This window comes from Melopsittacus undulatus, chromosome 6 (genome assembly GCF_012275295.1).
Source record: "Melopsittacus undulatus isolate bMelUnd1 chromosome 6, bMelUnd1.mat.Z, whole genome shotgun sequence".
In the NCBI taxonomy this organism is placed as follows: Eukaryota; Metazoa; Chordata; class Aves; order Psittaciformes; family Psittaculidae; genus Melopsittacus; species Melopsittacus undulatus.
This window is the reverse complement of record NC_047532.1, coordinates 62,293,081-62,316,422: the sequence shown is the minus strand read 5'-3', so window position 1 is coordinate 62,316,422 and position 23,342 is coordinate 62,293,081. Positions and strand designations below refer to the sequence as shown.

The 23,342-nt window shown below is 34.1% G+C and overlaps 1 protein-coding gene across 1 annotated transcript in view; it reads right to left on the bottom strand.

Moving 5' to 3' along the window:
• Positions 1-23,342, bottom strand: part of DENND1B (DENN domain containing 1B) — a 154,421-nt gene that overhangs the window by 13,424 nt on the left and 117,655 nt on the right. The window contains exons 14-19 of the mRNA XM_031054765.2: positions 16,892-16,993; positions 11,316-11,406; positions 7,590-7,630; positions 6,684-6,752; positions 4,179-4,235; positions 3,259-3,369 (exon numbers count right to left, since the gene is read on the bottom strand). Of these exons, the coding sequence (XP_030910625.1) occupies positions 3,259-3,369; positions 4,179-4,235; positions 6,684-6,752; positions 7,590-7,630; positions 11,316-11,406; positions 16,892-16,993 (471 nt within the window). The remainder of the gene's footprint in view (positions 1-3,258; positions 3,370-4,178; positions 4,236-6,683; positions 6,753-7,589; positions 7,631-11,315; positions 11,407-16,891; positions 16,994-23,342) is intronic.

The following is a 23,342-nucleotide window of genomic DNA, read 5'->3' as shown; positions in this document are numbered from 1 at the left end:
TGATGGCACTCCTGTTATTTCTTTTCTTTAGGAAAGACTTTTGAAATGAAAATGATAGGAGGGCTAGCTGATCACTACAGTTTGCAGTAACACAATTATTTACCCTCTGATTAGGCCTTGACAGCTATTTTACATGCTATAAATTGCTCTGATTTACTGTTAATTTTTTCAAAGTCTATTGCCAATCTGGAGAAAAGAAAAAAAAGAAAATACAATAAACCCACTATGGCAGCAGTGATAAAGCTTAGTAAATATTCATTGTAAAAAATGGCTCTGCACTGTGACCAGTGCTGGTATTCTCACTGGGCCAAACTGGCCTTGTTTTCAATAAAACCAGAGAAGTATCCTTTCCCTTGAGCCCTGTTAGGCTGAGGCTGCAGTTGGAACTGTCATCTTCACACAAAAGCAAAGGGGTTGGGTTTTACAAACGCAAAGCCTAATTGGGAGATCTTCATGGCTATACCCCTGACATTTATTAAGGCCTCATCAACAAAACAGGAAATAACCGTACTAATTAGCAGACCCACAAATAAACTGCTATTTGTTAGAGTAAAAGCAGATTCACTTCCTATTGCAAAAGAAACATCCTCCCAGACCCCAAAATCCTATTATGAATCATTTATTAAAATAATCTCTTACAGTGAAGCAAAATTTCATATCGCACAATGTTTTGAAGTAAATGTTTTTCAGCATCTCAGTAACTATTAGTATTTATGGCTGCTTCTAAGAAGCAGAGAATGAAAAGCTTAATGTCTGCATATAAAATGAGAAAATATGATACCAAATTCTTTATATTTACAAGTTTCTAAATGTTTCAGTATGGAAGAGAGGTAGCCCTTATTTGCAGGTAAGATGACCATTAAAAGCAATCTCTTTCATTTGTTTTTGTTTATATTTTGGGGTAAATTCAAATATACTGATATTGCAATTTATTATCTCATCCTTACCTTAAATATACACCAAAATGCACAAACAGTACATTAGCACTATCCTTATACTACTATGGACACTCATGGGCACCATTATTTTAAATCTAGGTGGAGAGGTTCATTTGCAGGATAAAGAGTTACAGAAAAAAGGATTAAACCTGAAAACAGCAGCCACCTGTGAAATTCACTTCTAAATGGTAGATTCAGTACTAGAACAGTCTCTCTCACACACATGTACTTGTGAATTCAAATATATATTTTTATTTGTATATCAAGTTTAATATCACCACTTATTCGTAAAAACTTACATTTATGTTATCCCATTCAAATACTTAATACAAACAGGAAAGAAAACAGTAGCAATAGCCGACTTTCTTTTTAGAAACATTTTGGTTTCTTTGCTTTTGGGAAGGAGGAAAAAGTGGAAATAGGATGAGTGAGAGTTGAAGGAGACTACGTGAGAGTAGATTTCTTTGGCAGTCATCACCATTTGCTCCTTCCTGCTCAGTGGGCTCATGTGACATTAGAAACAAGAGGTGGGGAGAACACACAGGACCTTCAGCAGGGCAAAATTGTAGGGCTATTAGTTACAAGCTTTATTAATAAATAAACCCTACACTTGTATACACATACATAAACATGCATGTGTATATGTATATAAGAAAACAAAATTACAGACTGATATGCACTCCTGCCTTGTTTTCAAAACTAAAAGATAACTGGCAGAAACAGCAACAACGATATTAAAGGATTTAGCCATATACAGCTGTATGAACACAAAAGCATACAGAAGTTAAATGGTTCTCTCCAAATGCAGGCCTTCAAAAGAAATTGTACCAAGGTAAATAATATTCCTCCACATCCCTGGACTCCTGTACCTAACAGCATGCAGCACACCCATATCAGTAAATTATTGCAGATTTCATTAATAAAAGCAGACTAAAAATTCATTGACTACAAGGATACATTTGTGTTACATATTTACACAGATACATACAATTGCAAGCTCACCTACACTAATCTGTGAATGTTGGATTATAATTCATTAAAAGCTTTTTACTGTATCACACAATCAAATTATTTGGGTGGTGGAAAGTTGCTATGTATTAAGACAATTACTTATTAGCAACAAATATTTGCAGAACTATTCATGTTATTAACATTAGAGCTCTGTACTCATGCATTTAGACTTGTGTATCTTCTCTTCTGATACTCAGTGAAGGAAATCTACTGTACACAAATTCTCAAAAGAATTCTAGCACCACAGCTCCTGTGCATAAAAGTAGATACATAAAAGTATACTGAGGGCATGCAGTTTAAATCACAAAAACACATACAAAGTGAAATCTACCTAAATAATCAAAGCAGAAAGTCTAGTCCTTGTATTATAAATAAGCCTACTAAAAATAATGACCTCATACTAATGTACAATTTTAACATAATTTAGCAATAATCTACGACAATTCTATGTTAAATTTTCACACCTGTTATGGACAAAAACTGATTAAAAATCAAATTGATTAAATAGGCAATTCAGATTTTTATCACTGCAATATCAAGCATAGAACAAAATGTTACATTCACTGGACTCAATTTCTATACTTCATTCCCATATGAGGAAGACACATGCATTAAAAACTCACATATAAACATTAATTATATGTATTAAAAACATGCAATAACAATATAAAATATACACCCACACATTAAAACAAGTACATATGCAGGCATTTATTCCCAGAAAAAAGTGTTACCAAAAAATATTTTATTAAATAAAACTGTCAACATGAATCCAAAGACATGAAAACACTTGCCAAAGTTGAGATGCTACACCTGTTACTTCAAATCAAGACTAGAAAGGTTCACAGAACAAAAGGACAAGAGATTGGCACCAAAGTATCAAGCTAATTTATTAATAAAATAATAAATCATAACTATCTAAGTAAAGATAAAGGCCATATGACTGCCAAATCAATTTATTATAAATACAAAATGAATGTACCTACTATAAGAAACAAAAAAGATAGCATGACACAGATCTATGAACAGACCAGAATGTATTTTCTGTGAGAAGCCTTTATCAAAAATAGCATTTAAGAATTAAATCTCTTACGCATCTCCTGGGTTTTCCCCTCTCAACAGGGATAAAATACAAATAGCATTTTTCCTCCATTCAGCAGTATAGGAGTATTTCTATAAAGTCTGTTAATCACTATCCAAGCACAGACAGTAAAATAACCTTAAACAGATTCACTGATAAATTACTATTAAGTGGCAAAAATCTTCCTCATATATATGTGGATAAGAACAGGATTTTCAGGTGCCTTACCTGTGCCAGTCTTCGTTTTTCAGAGTTTGCTCTTTTCTCACAATGCAATGTGTAGACAGGAACAGCCCGTACTGCACCAGCACTGCAAGTTCCATACTCTTCCTCACTCTCCTATGCAAGAAAACAGCTTTAAATTCCCTTATTTATTATCATTATCTGCAAAGTACCCTCCATATTATGCATGCAGAATGCATCAAAAATTATCTTGCCACAATCTATTACTGTCATGAAAATACCATCTGTAGTAAGAAAATCAAATTTAGCTTTTCAAGAAGCTGAATTGTCAACATTGTCATTTAAAAGATGAATTGTTCAAATGTCTAGGAAGTATGTTTGAAAGTTTTCTTAAAATAGCATAAGATAAATCTAAAAACCAGATCATTCTCCCTACAGAAAAATCTCATGTGGAAACAAAATTTTCAATAGAAAAAGCAGCCACAAAATGCCTAAAAAACATCTTTTCCGATATTGTTGCAAGGCTGCTTTTGCAAAATGAAATTATTCATTTGTTTTTAAACACTGCCATTGTTCACTTATCTTATGGAACCAAAAAGAACAACTACACTTTCTGAAATACACTGCACTGTAAGACGCTTCCCTCTCAAATTCTCAGCTTGAAGCAAAGGCTTCGATTGTGATATCAAAGCAATCAGCTTTATGAAAACATACATCCTGTTAATGTATCTTTGAAGACTTCTGTTGTTCCATGATAAAACATGCAAACAATAAAGAGATTATTCAGTGGATGCATAGAATGACAGATAGTTGCCAGAGGGATCGTTATGAAAAATGTATTGATGAATAAAGGGCTAAGCATATTTCAAAAGTCATTAAAAACACAAATCTCATGTGATTTGTAAAGTATAAGCTTCAAACTGATACAGGAATCAATGTGAGAAACTAAAAGGTGTACTACATACCTTGTGTTTTAACTTACTCTTCACTTCTTTTATTCCTTGCCTTGCCTGGTATTTTGCCTAGAAAAATAAATGGACTTAAGTAGCTCTGCAAAATGCTGGCTGTAGCCATGGAACATGCTTTACGATGCCATACGAATTTTACCTTTTTTTTTTAAACAATACCCTGTGATAAAAAGAAGGGCAATAACCTTTATCACAAATTTCGTACATGTATTGTCAGTATACTTTTTGTATTTATGCCTTGCCTGTATATTAAGGATTTTTTTCCAGTACATGTCTCCCAGTGCTGTGAAAACACACATACTCAAAAATTCTCCAGTATTACTAAGGTCAGGCTAAAAACGGTGATGTACTCCTTTATTTGAAATTGTACTTTAAATTTAAAGGGGTATTTAGCAGTAAGGCATGCTGGAAAACTGTTAAGATTTTTAAGATGACTGTTACAGTGTTCCAGTCTGGCAACTTTCAGGGCAACATCAATCTTAAGAGAAATGATTTCTCATGCAGATGGAGATTTTGCCCAGTGTTGCTGAACAGTGTAGTGCTGCTACTTAGGGGAGAATTCTGTGTGTATTAAAATACACAGCTAAGGATCACTGTTGCATAGAAAACAGCCAAGAATAGAGAAATGAATTATCAATACAGAATATTGTGTACTTACATGTAAAAACATTGAGGAAAAAAAAAAGGGAGAGAGAAAGGGTAGGAAAGAAAAAAGAATAACGGGCGGGGTGGGGCAAAGCACCAAAACCCCTAACCCTAACAGAATAAAAAGGTACTTTGCTATGTGAATACAGGAAAAAACTATGAAAGTCTTATTTTCAAGACAGCCTTGAAGACTTTGAAAAATATATTTAAGGGAATAAATATGTGGAAGCCACCTATTTTTTTCTGTGTGTTTCTATACATAGGATTTCAGAAAAAGAAAATAATTTTCTTGAATCAAGAGGTTAGAGAGTCTTTTTGATCCCTAAATCATACATCTATAAGCTCAATAACAGCACAATGGGGTGCCATGTAGCAGATGCTAACCTGAGAGACACTTTAAACTTCCCAGATCATGCTCACAGCATTTGGATGAATTTTGGAGTGCTTTGCTCTAACTAAGAAATGGTACCAAGCACATTACTCAAGGCTACCAATCAGTTATTTAGCAATTAAGAAATGCCTATTTCATTTCTCTAGCAGAAGGCACCATAAAGGGCAGCAGCATAAGAACCTAAATGGAGTATAAATTTGAATACTTTATACACACAGATCCTTACAAAAACTACCAATGTTTTCTGGCATACACAGAAGTTCACTTTGAAGAACCTTTATTATTAAGGACATAATTATCAAAATTGAAGGCTGGGAGACCATACAACCACAGTCTAAGCTACTGTAAACTGAAAAAGAATAATTTGCAAATAACCTGTTAATGAACCATTTTTTAAATTATAAATGAATCCATGAATATGAAGCATATTTAATTTATTTGCGTATTTTTTCTCCATGACTGCTGTGTTTTTCAACTGATGCAAAATTTAAAATTCTATTTAAAAACTTTACTTAAAATACACTTGCTCAGGTTGATGTACTGATTTATCAGGACTACTTATTATGCGTCCAACTAGTGAAACATTTGAATAGCATAAAGGAAGCCAAAAGTCTTTTCCCATATACTAAAAATGTAGCCTTAAAATACTTCTCACTTCATTTGACACTATTGCCGTTTTTCCATACTGCATAGTACCATATAATGTCACATGCTTTATTGGTTAGACAGTCCTTGAAAACAAGATCTTTTAAGCTTAAAAATATAAGCATTAAATCCAACTAAAAATGAGCATCCTAGTATCATCTTTAAAAAACAGATGACAGAAGAGACTTGCTGCACATATTACTGGTGCTTTACCACATTTTTTCAATAGTGCAGCACTTAGTGCTGAAATGAAATTGCATCTGTGTAAGCCAGGACTTCATTTGTCCAGCAGGAACTCTACGTCTTCTGAGCAGAGATCTCTACATCATGTTAACACTATAGACTATGTAACTATATAGGATAACACTACGTTTATATTACATATAAATGTAATATTTACAAAATGTTTTACAGTCACATTAATGCCTGTGCTGTGTTATAGGACTTTAGTGTAAATGAGAATCTCTATTTTCAGAGTCCATATTTCAATCATGTTGTCAGTAGGTTAGGAAGAATTTACAGCTGTGTATCAAATATCTAAATGATATTCAAATAAGCTTCTAGCATATATTATAACTGAAACAAAAACAGCACACTGATGCTTTGAAAATCTCTGTTGTTGCATACAATCTATCTGGGAGACTGAGTCAACACAAAATCCTAGCGCTATATGAGAAAATAAATGAAGCTAAAACAGGCTGAAGTGTTTTTCTGCAACACATTTATAAAATCCTAAGGTTTTTAACTATTCAGGAAGAATTAGAGATCGTAAGAATTTGAAGTATTTTTATGTATTACTTATTTGAAATAGAAGATCTTACAAATTTATATGCTGTTTTCACAGCCGGAGTGGCTTTGGTCATTGCTGTGTTGATCAGTGCTCCGCCTTTCTGAAAGGCACAAAAGATATACTTCAGTAACATTTTAACATAAGTCAACCTTAAGACAACAACAAGCAAAAATAAACAATGTACTCTGGAGAAATAACCATCTTCTTTTCAAATCAGTAAGAATATCCACAGATGTGTTTGCTCCCCAACCTGCTGTCTGCAGCTCCACAAGGGTTACAGTACATCATTATCGTAGCTGACACATTTATCAATGCATTCTAACAGAATAATGTATTTTCATTCTTCATTCATTGTAACTATTTCAAAATCAATTCAGAAGTTACGGCTATTTTTCTTGCTTTCCTACCATATTTATTATGCAACTTAAAAATACTTTCACCTGACAAAAAGAACTCTCATTTAATCACACAAGAATTCTCTTAATCTAAAATAATATATTTTAGTAATCCTGCAGAATAACAAGGTTATACCAAGGGTCTTCTGACAGCCAAACTGCACAAACCCATTTCAACAAAACTGCTATTTACTAGAAGTGATAAACTTTGCATCAAATTCTGCTGTCACACTGCTGTCACACCTAATTCACAGTTATGGAATGTAACATGATACAGAAAGCAGTGTTCCCTGATTATACAGGCTGAAAAAACTTGTGGGTTTGGCCATTCGTTTTGTGTATGGGGCTGCTTGCTTCTTACAAAAAAAAAAACAAACCTTCAAAAAAAGAAAGAAATGTTGCAGAAACCATAGCATAGTATTTATTATACAATGCACTTATATTGCCTTGCAAATGAACAAGCTTTTACAATTACATGTATGTAAAAGTACAAAGATTTAGAGAAAAGGATAGCCAGTATAATTATTTAACCAAGCTTATACCTTCACTGTGTGCACCCACTGCTGATAAGATCTTGAATTTCCTGAAACAGAAATGTAAAATATAACACAATTAAATGTACATACAAAACTTTAAATGTTTCAGGCCTCCCCACAATCTGCATAAAAAATTTCCTTAAGAGTATTATTCATAAATTTCATTCTTTCCAGATAGACAAGGAATGTAAAGATAAGAATGTGTACAAGAAAACACCCTAAGTATTTCTTATTTCATGCTTTCAATTTCTTTTCACCAAACAGAGTTTTTAATTCCAATTGAAGTAGAAAGATAAATTAAAACTACAATAACTATAACAATCTACTAAAAAGCCTAAAAAGAAAAACACATCTCCAATGAAAGGACAAGACATAATGAACTGAATTCAAGCATAATAATCCCACTGAGCAAACTTTCAAGTACAAAAATTACATGGACTGCAGATGGTACCATCCCAAGGAAAAAGAAGGAGAGAAAAGTCTAAGGATTATGGCACAACCATATACTCCTGTGCAGGAAAAAGCCCTTTCACATTTTTAATCATATCTACTTTCTTTCACAAAGGAAAACTCCCAAAAGGCAAGTGAGAGCTACTGGCTTCTGTAGAACTACTGAGTGCCACTAAGCTGGCTATAAAGTGTTCAATTCTACCAAGCACTTGATGAAGAAATTAATACTATTTCCTGTTGAACACCAAAGATTGAGTCCCTGATCCTTGAGTAAGTTTTAGAATACATCAGTCATCTGAATACTCCAATACTGGGAGCTCTTTCTAACCCCAGACAAGATAAGGCAAGAATGCCAAAGTTTCAGAGAGCTTATCTGTTTTGAAAAGATCATACTGATATATCCTTGACATTACAGACTTTTAACAGGAATTCACAAAACTTCTTAAGCTTTGCAATAATCAATTAACTATGGCCTGGATGGAATTACTGCAGTGGCTAGTGGAAAGCCAAAACATTCTCCCAGAACATGGCTGAGAACTAACTGTATCATGGTAAAAGGTATTCTCAAGTTTCTCAATGAGGTGGAAAAAAAATGAGCTGTTTATACTCATATCAGACACTTTCACCCATTCCACTAAATTCTTTACAACTTCAAGAAAGCCAAACTCTCAGGAATGATGGTGTAAGTGAAAGCAATAGCTGCTTAGAAAGGAGAGAGCCTGATAATGATAATGATCCTATCTCCAGTACGAACAACAAAGCACAACCTAAAGCAAACATGGTTCATTTTTTACATTTTCAATCTGGTTCCTTGGAACCGCCATAGAAAGTAGTACACAAAAAACATGTAACAAGTTGACATTTAACCACTGCTAGTGCATTAATGGAATTTCAATGAATCATAAGCAATTTCTCTAACACGACATTTTATAACTTCAAATTCTTATAAACTATATTCCTACAGCATCTGGCTTGTGATGTCCTTAACAGTGACTTCTTCCACTTCTGAGCTTTCTCTGTCACAGCTTATGACTAATTCAACTACTAGAGTCAGTAAATGAGTTCACAGAAAATCAACAAGAAGTTGAACTGTCTTCTAGTTGTGTAGAAAGACTAGGGAAAGCAATGAAGAAAATGGATACTCATCTACAGAAAAGGCTATGGTAACACTGCATAGCCCCAGCTAGAGCTGAACTTCCTAAAACTAGTAAGGAAATGCTGACTACTTGAAATAAATTAGTATTAAATGAGAGGTTCAAAGGATTTCAGTTTTTCTTATACTATCACCATTCACGTTAGACCAACTAGTAAAATCCATGTGATTACAAATTATTTAATGAATATATTCTACCATAAATACAAGTGCTAAGCCGTGCATCACTATATTCTTGTATTGAAAGTTAAGTAAAACTCTTGAGAACTAGTAATTCTGTTACATGTACAGATCTGTGGAAAATAAAATTCTAAGTGAGAACTGTAATGAAGAAGGCTGACAAATTCCATTTCGTATTCTTTTTGACTACTTTACGGGGGGGGGGGGGAAGGGGGAAATCATAAAAACTAATTAAATCTACATCTATTCTTCAATTTCCAGTTTACTTTTCTGTGCTGGAAAAAAATACAAATTAAAAAAGAGATTACTTAAACATTTTTCACTTGATTCAGTAATTTTTAAATAACACTCTCTATAGCTAAGAATATGTTCACCTGTCCTTTTAATAGCTTGTACCTTAGACTAACTTTCCATGACTTTTCTGAAGGCTGAGTTTCACCTGTTTGTTTAAAACCTTGGGCTTCCTGATAAAGTTGGTGGGAGTTAACTCTGCAAAAAGATCATACTTCTACACCATTAGCCTCACAAAATGTCACCTTTAATTGCATACATATTGTTAGCCCTGCACTTCATAACGATAATGAGACAGCAGTTATGTAAATACTGAATATGTGCCCTAAGCAATTTGTCCACAGCCTGGCAATATACAGCTTGTCTGACTTGAAAAGTACACATGCAGTGCCATCTAACCAAGAACTGCTAGCAAAGCTGAGCATTCCCTCCTGAGCAGAGCCAGATGAGACATGGTTCACAGGCTGCCAGAACACAGCCAGAAACAAGCTTTATTTAACTTCTATTGCAGTTTTATTGCAGCCTCCTAACCCCCGAACTGCAGTCAGAAAGCAGACTATGAACACTGACATCACGTCTCTGAATGCCTAAAATCTGTTTACAGAGAAGCATAAGTTACCCTAAAAAGGCAGAAAAGAAGTAAGCCTCTTCATAACTAACCCCACATTAAACAAGAAAAAAAAGCACAAATTATGTTCTGGATCATAGCACAAGACACAGAGGGGAGGAGAAGGCACTGAAAACCTTGAACAAAAGCATTTAAGTACTCTGAGTATAAGAAGTATAAAAAAGGTGGTTTGTAGAAGGTGAAGATGGCTCTGCACCACTTGATTTCTCAGGAGGGAGACGGATGCTTCTAAACTACTTTCAAGACTGACCATAAAATAGCATTTCTGCTATCATGCATATATAACAATTGAGCTGTACTAAATGTTTAACAGAAAACCACCCGATAATCCTTTAATAATCAGGAATGGAATAAGCATGCACTATACGGGTTAACTTTGTAAGCTAGCTAATGTGAAAAGTGTTATAAGAATTGTCAGTGAATGTAAGGAAATCACATAAGGAATAATATTAATGTTTAGGTGGTAAACTTCCATTGTCCCTTCTCACATGACATACAAACATTAAAAAAAATGCTCCTCTTTTTTTAGAGCAAGTGGAAGAAATAAAATTTGCCTAAAAATGTGGGAAATCACTCAGATTTCTGCACTACAGAAATAATGATGTGAAAAAAGTTTATGGAAAACATAACTAACAAAGATCTGCAGCACAAATTTCAAAATTTTAAAAATACAGTTGACAGAATGTACCATACTATAAAAACATTGCAAAAAAATGTAATATAGTGATATTTCATCATACACTAAAAATTAAGTATTATTTTACTGGATTAAACCAAAATATCTTCATTTACTATACTGCTATAACTTGATACATACTAGTAAGTGTCCCAGCAGTCATTTGTTACCTGCTAAATCCAAGAATGAATGGAAACACTGAGACAGTAACAGAATTGGTGACTTCTGAAATTTACAGGACATAGAATCATAGAATAGTTAGGGTTGGAAAGGACCTTAAGATCATCTAGTTCATCATGTTGACCAGCTCCCAAAGAAGAAGCATCAATGAATACACCCAAATTAACCCTATACCTCCACCAAAGCCTCCTGATGTGATTTCTTCTTCAAAAACATCCGAGAATCCTCTTCCTGCATTTAATTTTGATAGCCGACCATCAATAAACTGGAAGAAAAAAGCAAAGAAAGAAGTCACATTTTGTTGTCCCTTCTGTTGTTACAGGCACATGAGCACATGGATTCACACCTATATATAAGTGTGCAAAGACTGAAATGATACAAATATGTCAGAAAAAGGCAAAATAAGGTAATTAATTATGAAATATCTCAGAAGTATGAATACATTCTTTTCCAGTATTACCAGGCTTCAAAGAAGTACAATGAGCACATTCTTAATGGTTTAAAATTCTCTTAAGACGCAACCTCTCCCTTTTTGTTTTGAAAAAAACAACTCAAGCCTGAGAGATAAAGTAAGAAAGCATTTTTCCAGTTAAACACAGTTCACCTTCTAGCAAGAGTTATCAATTATGCACTGGTACTAAACAGTACATAGGAACTAACCAAAATTAATTATTTGGCTATATCATGTTTTGCCACAGATTACCCAAACAATGTCAGTGACAATCTTATGCTTGTCAATGAACAGACTAGTGACATGAAACAAATTACTTTCTCAGACCAGAAAATAATTCTAGCAGCAAGAATAAGGCGAGCACAAAGCTAACCATTTCTTTCTCTTTCTTGTCTAAATTCCTTTTTTTTTTGTTTTACTCCAAGTTGGCTTTTCTCCAAATAGTTTGATTCATGGTCAGACCACTTTGGGATCACTGGATTATTTCACAGTAAGAAAAAGAGATAAGAGCGTCCTTAGCTACTGCTGTGTGGAAAAAAAAATCCAAACAAACCATGCTGCATCCCTCCTATCCCCAGCCTTTGAACTGTAAGACATTATCTCTTTTGGAAAAGTTACGAATTCATTCCATATTATAAACTACCATAAGATTTATGGTCATACTCACCATTTGGTAAATCCTATCAACAGAAGGCTGAGATACTGACTAAATTTTCGAGGATCACTCCAACAGAGTATTTAATGTAAATACTGACAAACAGAACTGTTAGCAAAAAGATACCGGAGACATTATTTGGAAAGCTAAAGCCCTGAATTAAATCTGGCCACAGAAGGCCAGGGCAACATGAAAAGTTTCTGTATGTAGGTTGGTGACAAAAGGAAGTCTAGGCCTCTCCAGCTGGAAATGGGAGACCTGGTTATTCAGGACATGGAGAAGGCCAAGGTACTCAACAATTTTTTTGCCTCAGTCTTCATCAGCAAGAGCTCCAGCTACACTGCCCCAGGTCACAGATGGCAATGGCTGGTAGAATCAAGACCCACCTGCTGTAGATCAGGTTCAAGACCATCTAATGAACCTGGAGGTGCACAAGTCCATGGGACCAAATAAGATGCATCCACAGGTCCTGAAGGAACTGGTGGATAAAGCAGCTAAGCTACTATCCATCATATTGAGAGGTTGTGGCAGTTCAGTGAAATTACCACTGACTGGAAAGGGGAAACATAACACCCACTTTGAAAATGGGAAAAAAGGAAGACGTGGAGAACTACAGCTATCTCAAGAAATGCATCTGCATTGAGATCAGAGAGCCCTTGGTTGATTAGCACTTTCCATAAAAAACTAGTAATTCCAGTGTTACTCCTGGATTTTTAGATGACTATGCACAGAACTACCATAAACCTTAAAGAATTTTTATTTCTAAGAACAAAATACAGACCATATCCATTTCAGAAGATCTTGTCACACGATAAAGGGGAGGGGAGGAGAGATGATGTTTGCGAGCTAAAACAAACTACTTCTTTAGGCAGAAGTAAAAATCGCAAATCTATTCAACCACTATTAAAAACAAAAGTTAGTAGAAGCAAATGCATCATCGTAAACATGATTTCCACACAATAACAGCTTAATAGCTTTCAAGAAGAGAGCTCAACTCATAAGCTTTATAAATGAAATTAGAAATTACTAATACTGTTCACAGACTTCATATTCTTCAAGTCCTAATCCTACATTCATTATATATTTTTCTAGTTAGCACTTTCCACCACTTTAGGAACACATCCCAGTAAATGCTGCAGATTACATTACTTATATAATTACATTATTTAACAAGATATTCTAGCATTAGGGTCATGTTAGTACTAAGTAGAATTAATATTTTCCCTGGACACTCAGAACTATGTGACAAGTAAGATACAGCTATTAATTGCTTACAGCTTGAAATAAAGATTAGCTATCTTCAGTGCTACCCTCATGAAAGGTTAGCCTTTCTAAGGCTCTGAAAAAAGCTGATAAAGAGACAACATACATAATAGTACAAATATCAAATATGTGGAAAAAAAAACAGTGAGAAAAGTAGTAACATAAGTATATATTTAGTTAAACATTTAAATGTTTACATTATGAATTAAGAAACTAAACTAAGAAAACAAATATTTAATTTGAAGAATAACTGTCATACACAAAATATTTAATCAGGAAATAAGAATATTTAAGGAAAATAATTTTAATATCATTAAATATCCTAACAGTCTAAGAATAACTATAACCAGGTTTTTTATAAATAAATCTACTCAGAACAGGAAACAGCTTTAGAGAACTAAAGCCAGCAAATTGAAGTCCACATGCTCCTGTAGTTGTGAACCCTATCAGGGTGTTTATCATAAATTACTTCTATGAATTCCTGGAAAATGTATGTTTTGGTTTATTCTCTATCAGAGCAATATAACCAGTCCTTTCAGTTTCCAAAATGTGAAGTCATATATCTGATGTAAAAGCCAGCTCTACAAGTCTGAGAGAAAGACTTGAGGCTAAAGATAATATAGGCATAGATCATGCTAAAAATATCCTGCTTCGATTTTCAGTGAAGACTATGATGCTGAATAAGGGAATGAAAATACAAGTGTTAATGAAAATAAGATGCAGAAATGGACGTTGTAATACCCGAGGAATAAATCTTGAGTCACAAACTCCCTAGATTCAGCTCTGTTACATGATTCTAAGGAAGCCAGCACATATCTCTGGAGGTAAAAATAAATAAATAAATAATTGTGTCCATCAAGGTAAAGGAAACACAGTCAAACTGAAGTGTAACAGTACCATTACTTAAAAAACAAAGGTTCTGATAAGAACTGGCCTGTTACTTGTACTTTAAAATTTGATGGGACTTACAAATAGATTTGGGGGGAGGGGGGGTCGGGGGGGGGAGAAAATGGAAATATACAAGTTATCAACATATATAATACAAATATTACATATCAATATATATAATATAAGTTAACAAAACTCTGGTTCTCACAGATTGTTTAACAATTACTTTATCAATACCCCAGAAAAATCTCTTTCATGTGTCTCAAGTTAGATTAAATAAAAGCAGAGTACCTGAATAGTACATCTGAACTTCAGGTTGGATAAGGACTGGGCCAAAAAGACATTAACAGCTTGTAACGAAAAAAACAAATGTCACTGGTCAAGATATTTATGGATAAGTATTGGGAATGATCCTATTTACAGGTTAAAGATTTTGGTACAAATGACTGTCATATGCTAACACATTTGGGGCTATCATAAATAGAAAGAACATCAAAATTCAACACAGTAAAAGCAAGATAATGCTGAAGATCAAAATAATCTGAATGGAAGTCACACAAAGAATTAATTCCACAGTTTATTCCAACAGTAATTTCCTGGTACTTTGATGAAAAGATACATCTTCCAAAATTAAAACAGTGATTGAATTAGAGGAATTAACATGTTTTAATATAGGGGATGAGCTGGGCATTAAAAACTTACTAAGAAAAAAGGACAGAAGAAGGATTTTATAAAATAGCACAAATAAAGCTTACTTGTCAGTTATGTGGAAAAGTGCTTTTAAAGTACCTATTTTCTGCTTGGTTTAGATTTAAGGCAGCTTCTAAGAACTGTTTTCTGTTTAAAAGTTTCCAGAACAAAGTAAAATAGAGTTTAGTCCTTTTGAGCACAAACAACTTTGAAAACAGCTCATTTGTCAGTGGGAAAAACTGGAGAAGATGCAGCTGGGCTGAGGATTAACTGAAACAGTAGGAGTAGCCTTTGCAACAGAAAGTAGAGGAATGAAAAAACCCTACTATTAGTAGTAGTATTAAACCACACACATCATCAAAATTGTTACTAGTTCCTAATCCTCTAAAACATATTATTTTCTGTAGCTGAAATAAAATTAAAACAAGCTATAAACAAACTGTAAGCTGATTCTGCTTAATTGAACACATATTAAAGTGTAACGGATAAGTACAGAGCCACATTGACAAACCGATTCATTTCAGTGGAGTTAAGCCTTTTTCTTAAGCTGAAGGTCTTGCTTTAGTAGCAATAGTGTGAAAACAATTTTGAAACATTGCTTGGAAGCAGCTTTCTATTAAGAAAGTTTCATGCCAGCCTATCACAGTGAGATATACAAAATGTAAACAACACTGTTTACTCCATTATTTCTTTCCTTTTCAATCATGTGCTGGATGTTTCAAAAGGTTTCAGATTTATTCTTTATTATTATATTTTTACTTACATCTTTTAATGTATAAAATAAAACACATAAAATATCCCCACTCTATGATCAGTATTTCCTTAACTTTTATACAATTAGGAGAAACATATTTTCACATGACTTCTACAAACTGTCATCCTTGCATAAATCTTTAGGTTAGACACTAGCCTCTGATTAACACCAAATGTTTTCTGAAAATGAGAAGATTCTGTATATAATGAATTTCCCTTATCTACCAGGGCAGTATATCTTTCAAAGGAGTCCACCAGCTTATTTAAACATGAACTCCTGTGCCTTAATCATTACAGATATCTGCAGGAAAATATATACTTCCATGAGTCATCTGATTTCATTCAGATTTTCCTTGATTTTAATAAAAACCTAGTAATAAGATCTTTAACATCCTTTTGATGCAAAGGGGTCATGTGATGATAAGAGAGAAAAAAAGAGTCACAGAATAAAATAAATATTAAAAAAAAAATCACTTCAAGGACTGTAACAAAACTATTACTGAGCTTGCCAGACATTCAACAATTTGTTCTCTATTAGCTCAAAATCTGCATTAACAGGTCACCTAGAAATTCTTCAGGCCACCCCTATGGCTTGGGTTTGTAACATTCTCCATGCACGTACTGCAAAAAGCCTAGCAATGAAAATGCAATTACGGTATGAATCCAGTTTTTAAATAAAATCCCACTGAAGTACAATTTAAGTAAACGCTATGTTGTTTAGGTGCTTTGGTTATGAGCCATGACAGCTGAAAATGAAGTTCAACCATCACGCTGGGAGATCCATAATTTTTCTTGTTTAGATAAGAAGCTGACTGGCTCTGAAGAGATGTTGCACTGGGCATCCTGGGGTTATTTTTCCATTGAGTTCCCCTTCCCCCTGCTTTTTATCTATAACTGAAGATTCAAAAATACAACAAAACTGGGAATACTTTCTGTACACAGTGTACTCATAATTTATCCCAGAATTCCATAAGCTGACAGAAAATATTTTTAAATATGTACTTTTTTTACAAGTAAATCATTAAACATGGGTCATTTACCCTCTCATACCTGTTTAAACAGTTGAAGATTAACAGCAGTTTCCAGGAACTGCTTAGTAGTACTGGAACGATGCTTCACAAAACTATTCTCACAGAATGTTATAGGCTCTCCCTAAAAAATTTAAGCAGGAAAAGTTAGATGGTAACTAGAGCACAGAAATATGCCTATTTATTTTAAATTCTCCATTACAAAATAATTTATTAATAAGTACATGCAATTATTCCCTTTCAAGCAATCTTGATAAACATGCATCTAATTAAACAGATTTAGACAACAACAAAAAAGCAAAAGTCTTCATACAATATTGAGATAGTTCTCAAAATACATTTTGCAATTGAGTGTCTGGTTTGTAGGCCTATAAAACACGCACTGGAAGAAAAAATTAAAGAGGTTTACATTTGATTCATCCTACCTTTATAGCACTCTTCATTAATAATTTTAGGGATGTGATTCAAATTTTGAGGAAAAACAGGTCCACAGCTTAAAATAATTTCACATGCATTATTGTTCTGGGTTACTCTGAATGTTCCCTGGCATGTTAAATCAGCAATGCTACTAAACTGTAACTAATTTAGACTAATTATGTGTCTGCACCAAGTTGTTCTTACATTTATTCTACCAAACATGAAAAGACTGATAAATATATTTCTGATTTAACAGGACATTACTGAAAAAATATCTACTTTATTTTCAATACAAACCAAAAGCTACAAACTTTTTGGAGCATTGCTATGGAGAATGTCTTGACAGATGAGATTAAAATTTAAACAATGAGATGTATTTCCATAACATGAGAAAAGAGCATAGCCTATAGTTACCAAAAACCCTCCACCAAAACACTTTGATAAAAGATAAAGAAGTACAAATTGAAAATAGTTTTTTGAAAAAAAATACTACTGAAAACAGCACTTATTTAAAAATAAAAGATACTAAGAAAATCACTTACAAACAATCAAACTGACTCTATGCTAGTCCACAATTTCATTTAAATTTGCTATCTTCATTTGCACAGACCACTGCACATATCTGATGAGCATTCTCTCCAATACTGTTATTCTTGTCAATATTTTGTAATAAATACTTGAAGCTTTTTGGCATGACTGGATAGATTATAGAAATATTACGAAGTTTGTGTAGTGATCAAAGTACATGAACTGATTTCATCATGAAGCCAAAAGGCCTCTCACCCAAGTTCACAAAACCAAAATAACTACCAGGTTAGAAACAATTACCAAAGGTCTGAGAGACAGAAAATGTAGAATCCAACAAAATGCCACATCTAAATCTACTAGAGAATATTTTATTACCAAAAGCTACATATAACAGTACAGTTTCACAACAGAATAAAAGAGACCTCAGCCATTCAAAACAGAAAAGAACAAACACAGCTGTGATACTGATCTCCATAATGGCTCCACCACCCACTTTAAAGACAAATGTATTCATGCCCATGACCAGCACAGCATTCTCCTCCTAACACTGTTTAACTGCACATGCCACTTTAATTTTCCTGCAGTTCTGGCTGACTGTGCAGTTATGTGCTCCCAGAACATAACAAGATGTTTCTGCATGTGATCTACTTGAGTTTTGTGGAGTGGCTCTGAATTATTGTCAACTGCTCTTTACACCTTACACTTTGTTTTTAAATAGTTCAAGTATGATCCAGGGAAATGTAAAAACACTGCAATGCCATTTTTTAATCCTTACATACCATCAAAAGCTTCCCTGTTTAAAGTCTCTCTTAAGAGGTCCAATACTATTCGGCAAAGTACTTAAGTTCATATTTAACTTGTTTTACATCCTTGCTTGTTTACGGAACCTCTTTCAGAAAAGAAACCTCCCCGGAAGAGCCAGAAGCTATGCATTCACCCAATGTAGCTCCTCCCCCTTCACAGGGTAGCTGGAATGCTGTAATATGCAAAGCCATCTCAGTGCAGCATGTAGCACTTTGCTGATCAAGTGTCCAGGAGAAACAACCAACTTAACGCTACCTACTTCTTACCCCAAGACAACTCGTGAAAACAGTACACGACAGGACATGTTGGATCTGCCAAACAGCTTGAAATGTTTGTGGTGCTTTAAACAGCAGTGCCTTCCTGACTCACTTTGCATTAGCTATTCAAGAGCTCCTAAAGACTCTTGTCTTAAAAAGAGGACTGCAAGCTGCTTAGCAAAAAGTGCATCAAAGCAAACAGAATAGTCTCCACTGAGACATGGTGGTACAAGACACAGTGTTCCTGAGGGCAGACCTCCTCTCAGTTCTGTAGTTCTTCCAAAAAGATTTCAAGGCAGCAAATTATAACAACTCCTTTGTTTATTTTTATTTTTATTTACATATATATGTATTGTTGCTTCATAGAGAAATGTCTTCTGGAAATACAGAGGCTTTATGGAGTGCAGAGCTTACTAGATGATCGTTCATGACATACTATGAAACATGAAAGAAAATAGTTTTCTAAATAGTATATTTTGTAAATAATGAAAACTAAGCTATGCTTTCACTGTCACTTTGCCAATTGTCTTAGGAAAACTGAAAGAGAAAAAGGGGAGGTTATCTCTCAGCAGAAAATAGGCATGCTTCCTCTCCCTTCCATATCAGCCTGGGGAATGAGGGGAATCAGATAGTCACCCTTAATGGCACTTCTCCCCTGCCTGAGCCATATAACAAAATGCCAGGAAATGGTAGTTCAACACACATTTTTAGTGTATGGCTGTAGTATTTTCCCAAATACTTTCCTTTAATCACTGGATGCTTCAGATACTTAGCAAGCACTCATACATTGGTGCATCTATTCCCTTATCAGTATTCAGAGACAGAATAACCAAAACTAATTCTTAGTTGAAAATTTATTTAGATCTATAGACTTCACATCCAAAAGTAATCTTTTATTTGAACCTACTCATACCAAGGTTGCTTTAAAAATTTGAGTAAGTTTGAACCTCCTACCTATTGAACACATCAAAATGAGAATATCTGCTGAAATCTGTACAAATTCCATGCTGAAGTTTTCTCAGAGTATCTGTTGTAACTTTACTGAAACTGCACTAAATAATACAATTAATTTCTAGCTCTTTTATTTGTACAAGGCTCTGAACAACTTTTTCCAAATAAAACTTTAGCAAATCTTCAAGATCATTAATGTAAACATGAAGCCTTTTGAAGTGGTACTTTAAAAATAAATTATTGAATCAATAAATTATTGAATCAATATAAATAAATACAGCTCTAGGAGTTTTTGTACATAAGGTTTATAACATTCTCACTTCTGCAAATACAACCAGGTACCTTTAGAAACTGAGTTTTGGAGGAATGCTCCACTGATATTTAACTAGTAGACCATCAAATGGCTCCTGTCGTATTGATCTACTATGTACTTTCAAAACAAGTTCGATCAAAACCCAGTGGGGACTCTATACTGAAAAGTAGACAGCTAATACTCAGACCAAACAACCTATGCCCAAACAGGATATCGGTTCTTTTAACAACAGTTGCTATAGAATTGTCTTCCTCTTTCATAGCTTGCCAAACACAGCAGGAATTTCTTACTCTAAGCTACATTCAGTTTTTAAACAATCTATTTATACAGACCTCAATGGACATGAAAACAGTGAGTTAAAACAGCGTGATCATTTTAAAAGGAAAAATAGATTAGAAGGAATGCCCGTGCTTTCCAAATCTAGTGATATTTAACTTGAACAAGAAATACATTTTAATGCATTATTTCAGAAAACATTCATAGTGCTCTAGCATGAGATGACTCATACTTGTACTACTGCTATAATTATCACTGTTTCATATGGTAGCTCTTGCTTATTACATTAAGAGTGTAAGGTTGGTAGGTATGGTTGTAGTTTCTTCAGCTTTGTATAGTTTACTTTAAAACAAACAACAAAAAAAAAAAACATACCACCAAAGTATTAAAACAACATTTTGGTTTTGATATTAAAAGTCCCCTGTTTAAAACCAAAGAAGTACAAAGCTGAAATTTCATCTGCTATCAACTTTCAGAGATAAAGGCCAGGGGATAACTGAGTATGACATATGATTCTACTCAGGAAGGTGCCATTTAAAATTGCCAAAATATTTCTGCAAAATCTGAAAAAAACTGAAAATTTCTTGCAATCTACCCAAATAAAAGATTCTGATGTGCAGATTTCTTATAGTCACAATTCCACCCTCCACTCCTATTAATACAGTAATGGCTACTATGGTCCTTAAGACAAATTAAACAATACAGTTTTCAACATGTAAAATAAAATTTTTCTCGAAGTAACAATAAATAGTTATAATAGATATTACACAGGTGCTTCTGGATTTAAACATAAATGTGTTCTGGTATTCCATTACTCTCTCTCTGTTTCTATACTCTGTTGCAGTTTTTATGCCTAACCCTTGGCGAAAAGGTAAAGAAGTCAATGTCAAATGCAAGAGATACCTGGCCTCAAAAGATTTCATTCTTAAATTAAATTATAAGCAATCATTTTATGCACTCTCAAGTAATTCAGATGCATTCTGAATATTGAAATATCTTATCTTTCCTAATATAACATTCAACTGTATTTTGATTTATGGTATATTGAATGCAATATCTGCATATGTTGGAGAGCCAATGTCAGTACTTGAAACAGTGTCAATATTGCCCCAAAGCACTCCAGTTAGCGTTCAATTAAAGTGAAGTCTGACAGGTTGTGCTATCTTTGAGCTGGAAGTTATCTCAGCACCGCTGGCATGCTGACGAGACCATGAACTCCTACTGTTGAGCATTCCAGAGCAAGCCATTAGCCTTTACTCTTCATTTTTTAATTTCTGATAAGTGATGTTACAACCATCATAACTTAAACCGAAGCTATCCAGGGTTCATTTCTTTTAACATCAGGAGTTTTGAGGACTTTTTCCCCAAAAGAGGTGATACCTTTTCTATGAATTATCTTTTGTTAGTTAATTCCTTAAAGAAAAGACGATTTTTCAAAGGCAGATAATAAATTACTGTTGGTTATATTACATAATATTTTAATAGATGTGTCATAAAGTAGAAGGATTTCTTTATTTGAAGTACATTTAAAATGCATTTGTCCTACCATGATGAATTACCTTTTTTTTAAAAAACAAAAAAACCCACACTTGTATTTCTTCCTGATGTTTGATTCTTAGCAAATAACTTTTACGCTCTATTTTCCTGATGATGTTAAAATTAATCTCTGTCATGGGGAATACTTTTATAGTAATCATTTTTCCCACTCCTTCCTCGTTCTGTTACCTACCACTCCCTCTCTAGACATAAATTGGGAATATTGCCTGTTTAAGAATTCTTTACATCATATAGTGTTTTATTTACTGACTTTATTGTATATGATTAATTGAAAAAATTTACCAGTGTTCACTTTAATCTGCTAGGTTTGCACAAGTAAAGCCCATTTTCCCTAACCATCACAGAGCTGTTAAAATGCTTGACTGGCGTGGGTCTTGTGCCTAAAAATTGCCCATGAAGTATGTGTAAAGTAAAATAGCCAAAAAACCCCAACAATGCTACACGTGTATTGATTGACAAATTGACACAAACTGCATAATGTTAATCTTGTATCTAACTCCCACCTATGCATGCAATTCTGAAACACGGAACATCCAATACTATTTCATGATAAATACCCAAATGCTGGACTACCTAAAGAAAACAAAAGCTACAAAAGATTCAAGGCTAAATTGTGACAACCCAAAGTATACATAAGTTGAATTTGTATATACATTTACATTATCTAAGAAGCATTTATCTCACAATAGCAATACCTCAGTAGGTTTACACTTGTGGTCAAAACTGTGATCACTGACGCTCCAGATGGCATAATGGCTCCCACTGCAGCTGCTAACTGGGTGAGTACAGCCATGCACTGACCACTTGCCTTTCTATGTGCCAGGGCTCCTTGTACCAAAACAGTTTGAATGATCTCATTGCCACTGCCAGAACTGCACCCCTACCCCCTCCCCCCCCAAAGTCTATGTGTATTCACCTGTTGGAGCATCTCACCCAAAGTCTCAAAATGGATTGCAGCCCTCTACATGAATGAGGTCATATACAAAAACATTATAATTCACCATTTCACTAATGACATTTTGTTATAGATTAAGTTTTAGTCATTCATCATATTACAGTGAAGCAATTTGTTCAAGCATCCCCACCTAACCGGATTCCTTCTGGATTAAAAACTAAAGCACAAATTGAGCTCCAGCTAGTCATGGGTATTCAGTATTCAACATCAGACTAAAATAAGAACCACAATAAACCTAGAAATGCACACTGTGTGGATGTCAGTACTGTTTTACTCCATAGATCTGCTCCTATTATGCAGTATTCGCTAAGGTAAGGTGTAGTATATTACAAAAATACTTTTTGCAGTTATATCAACTTGAGCAATTTCTTTAATTCAGTATCATGATGAAATCAGAAAAAAACAACTATTTCCA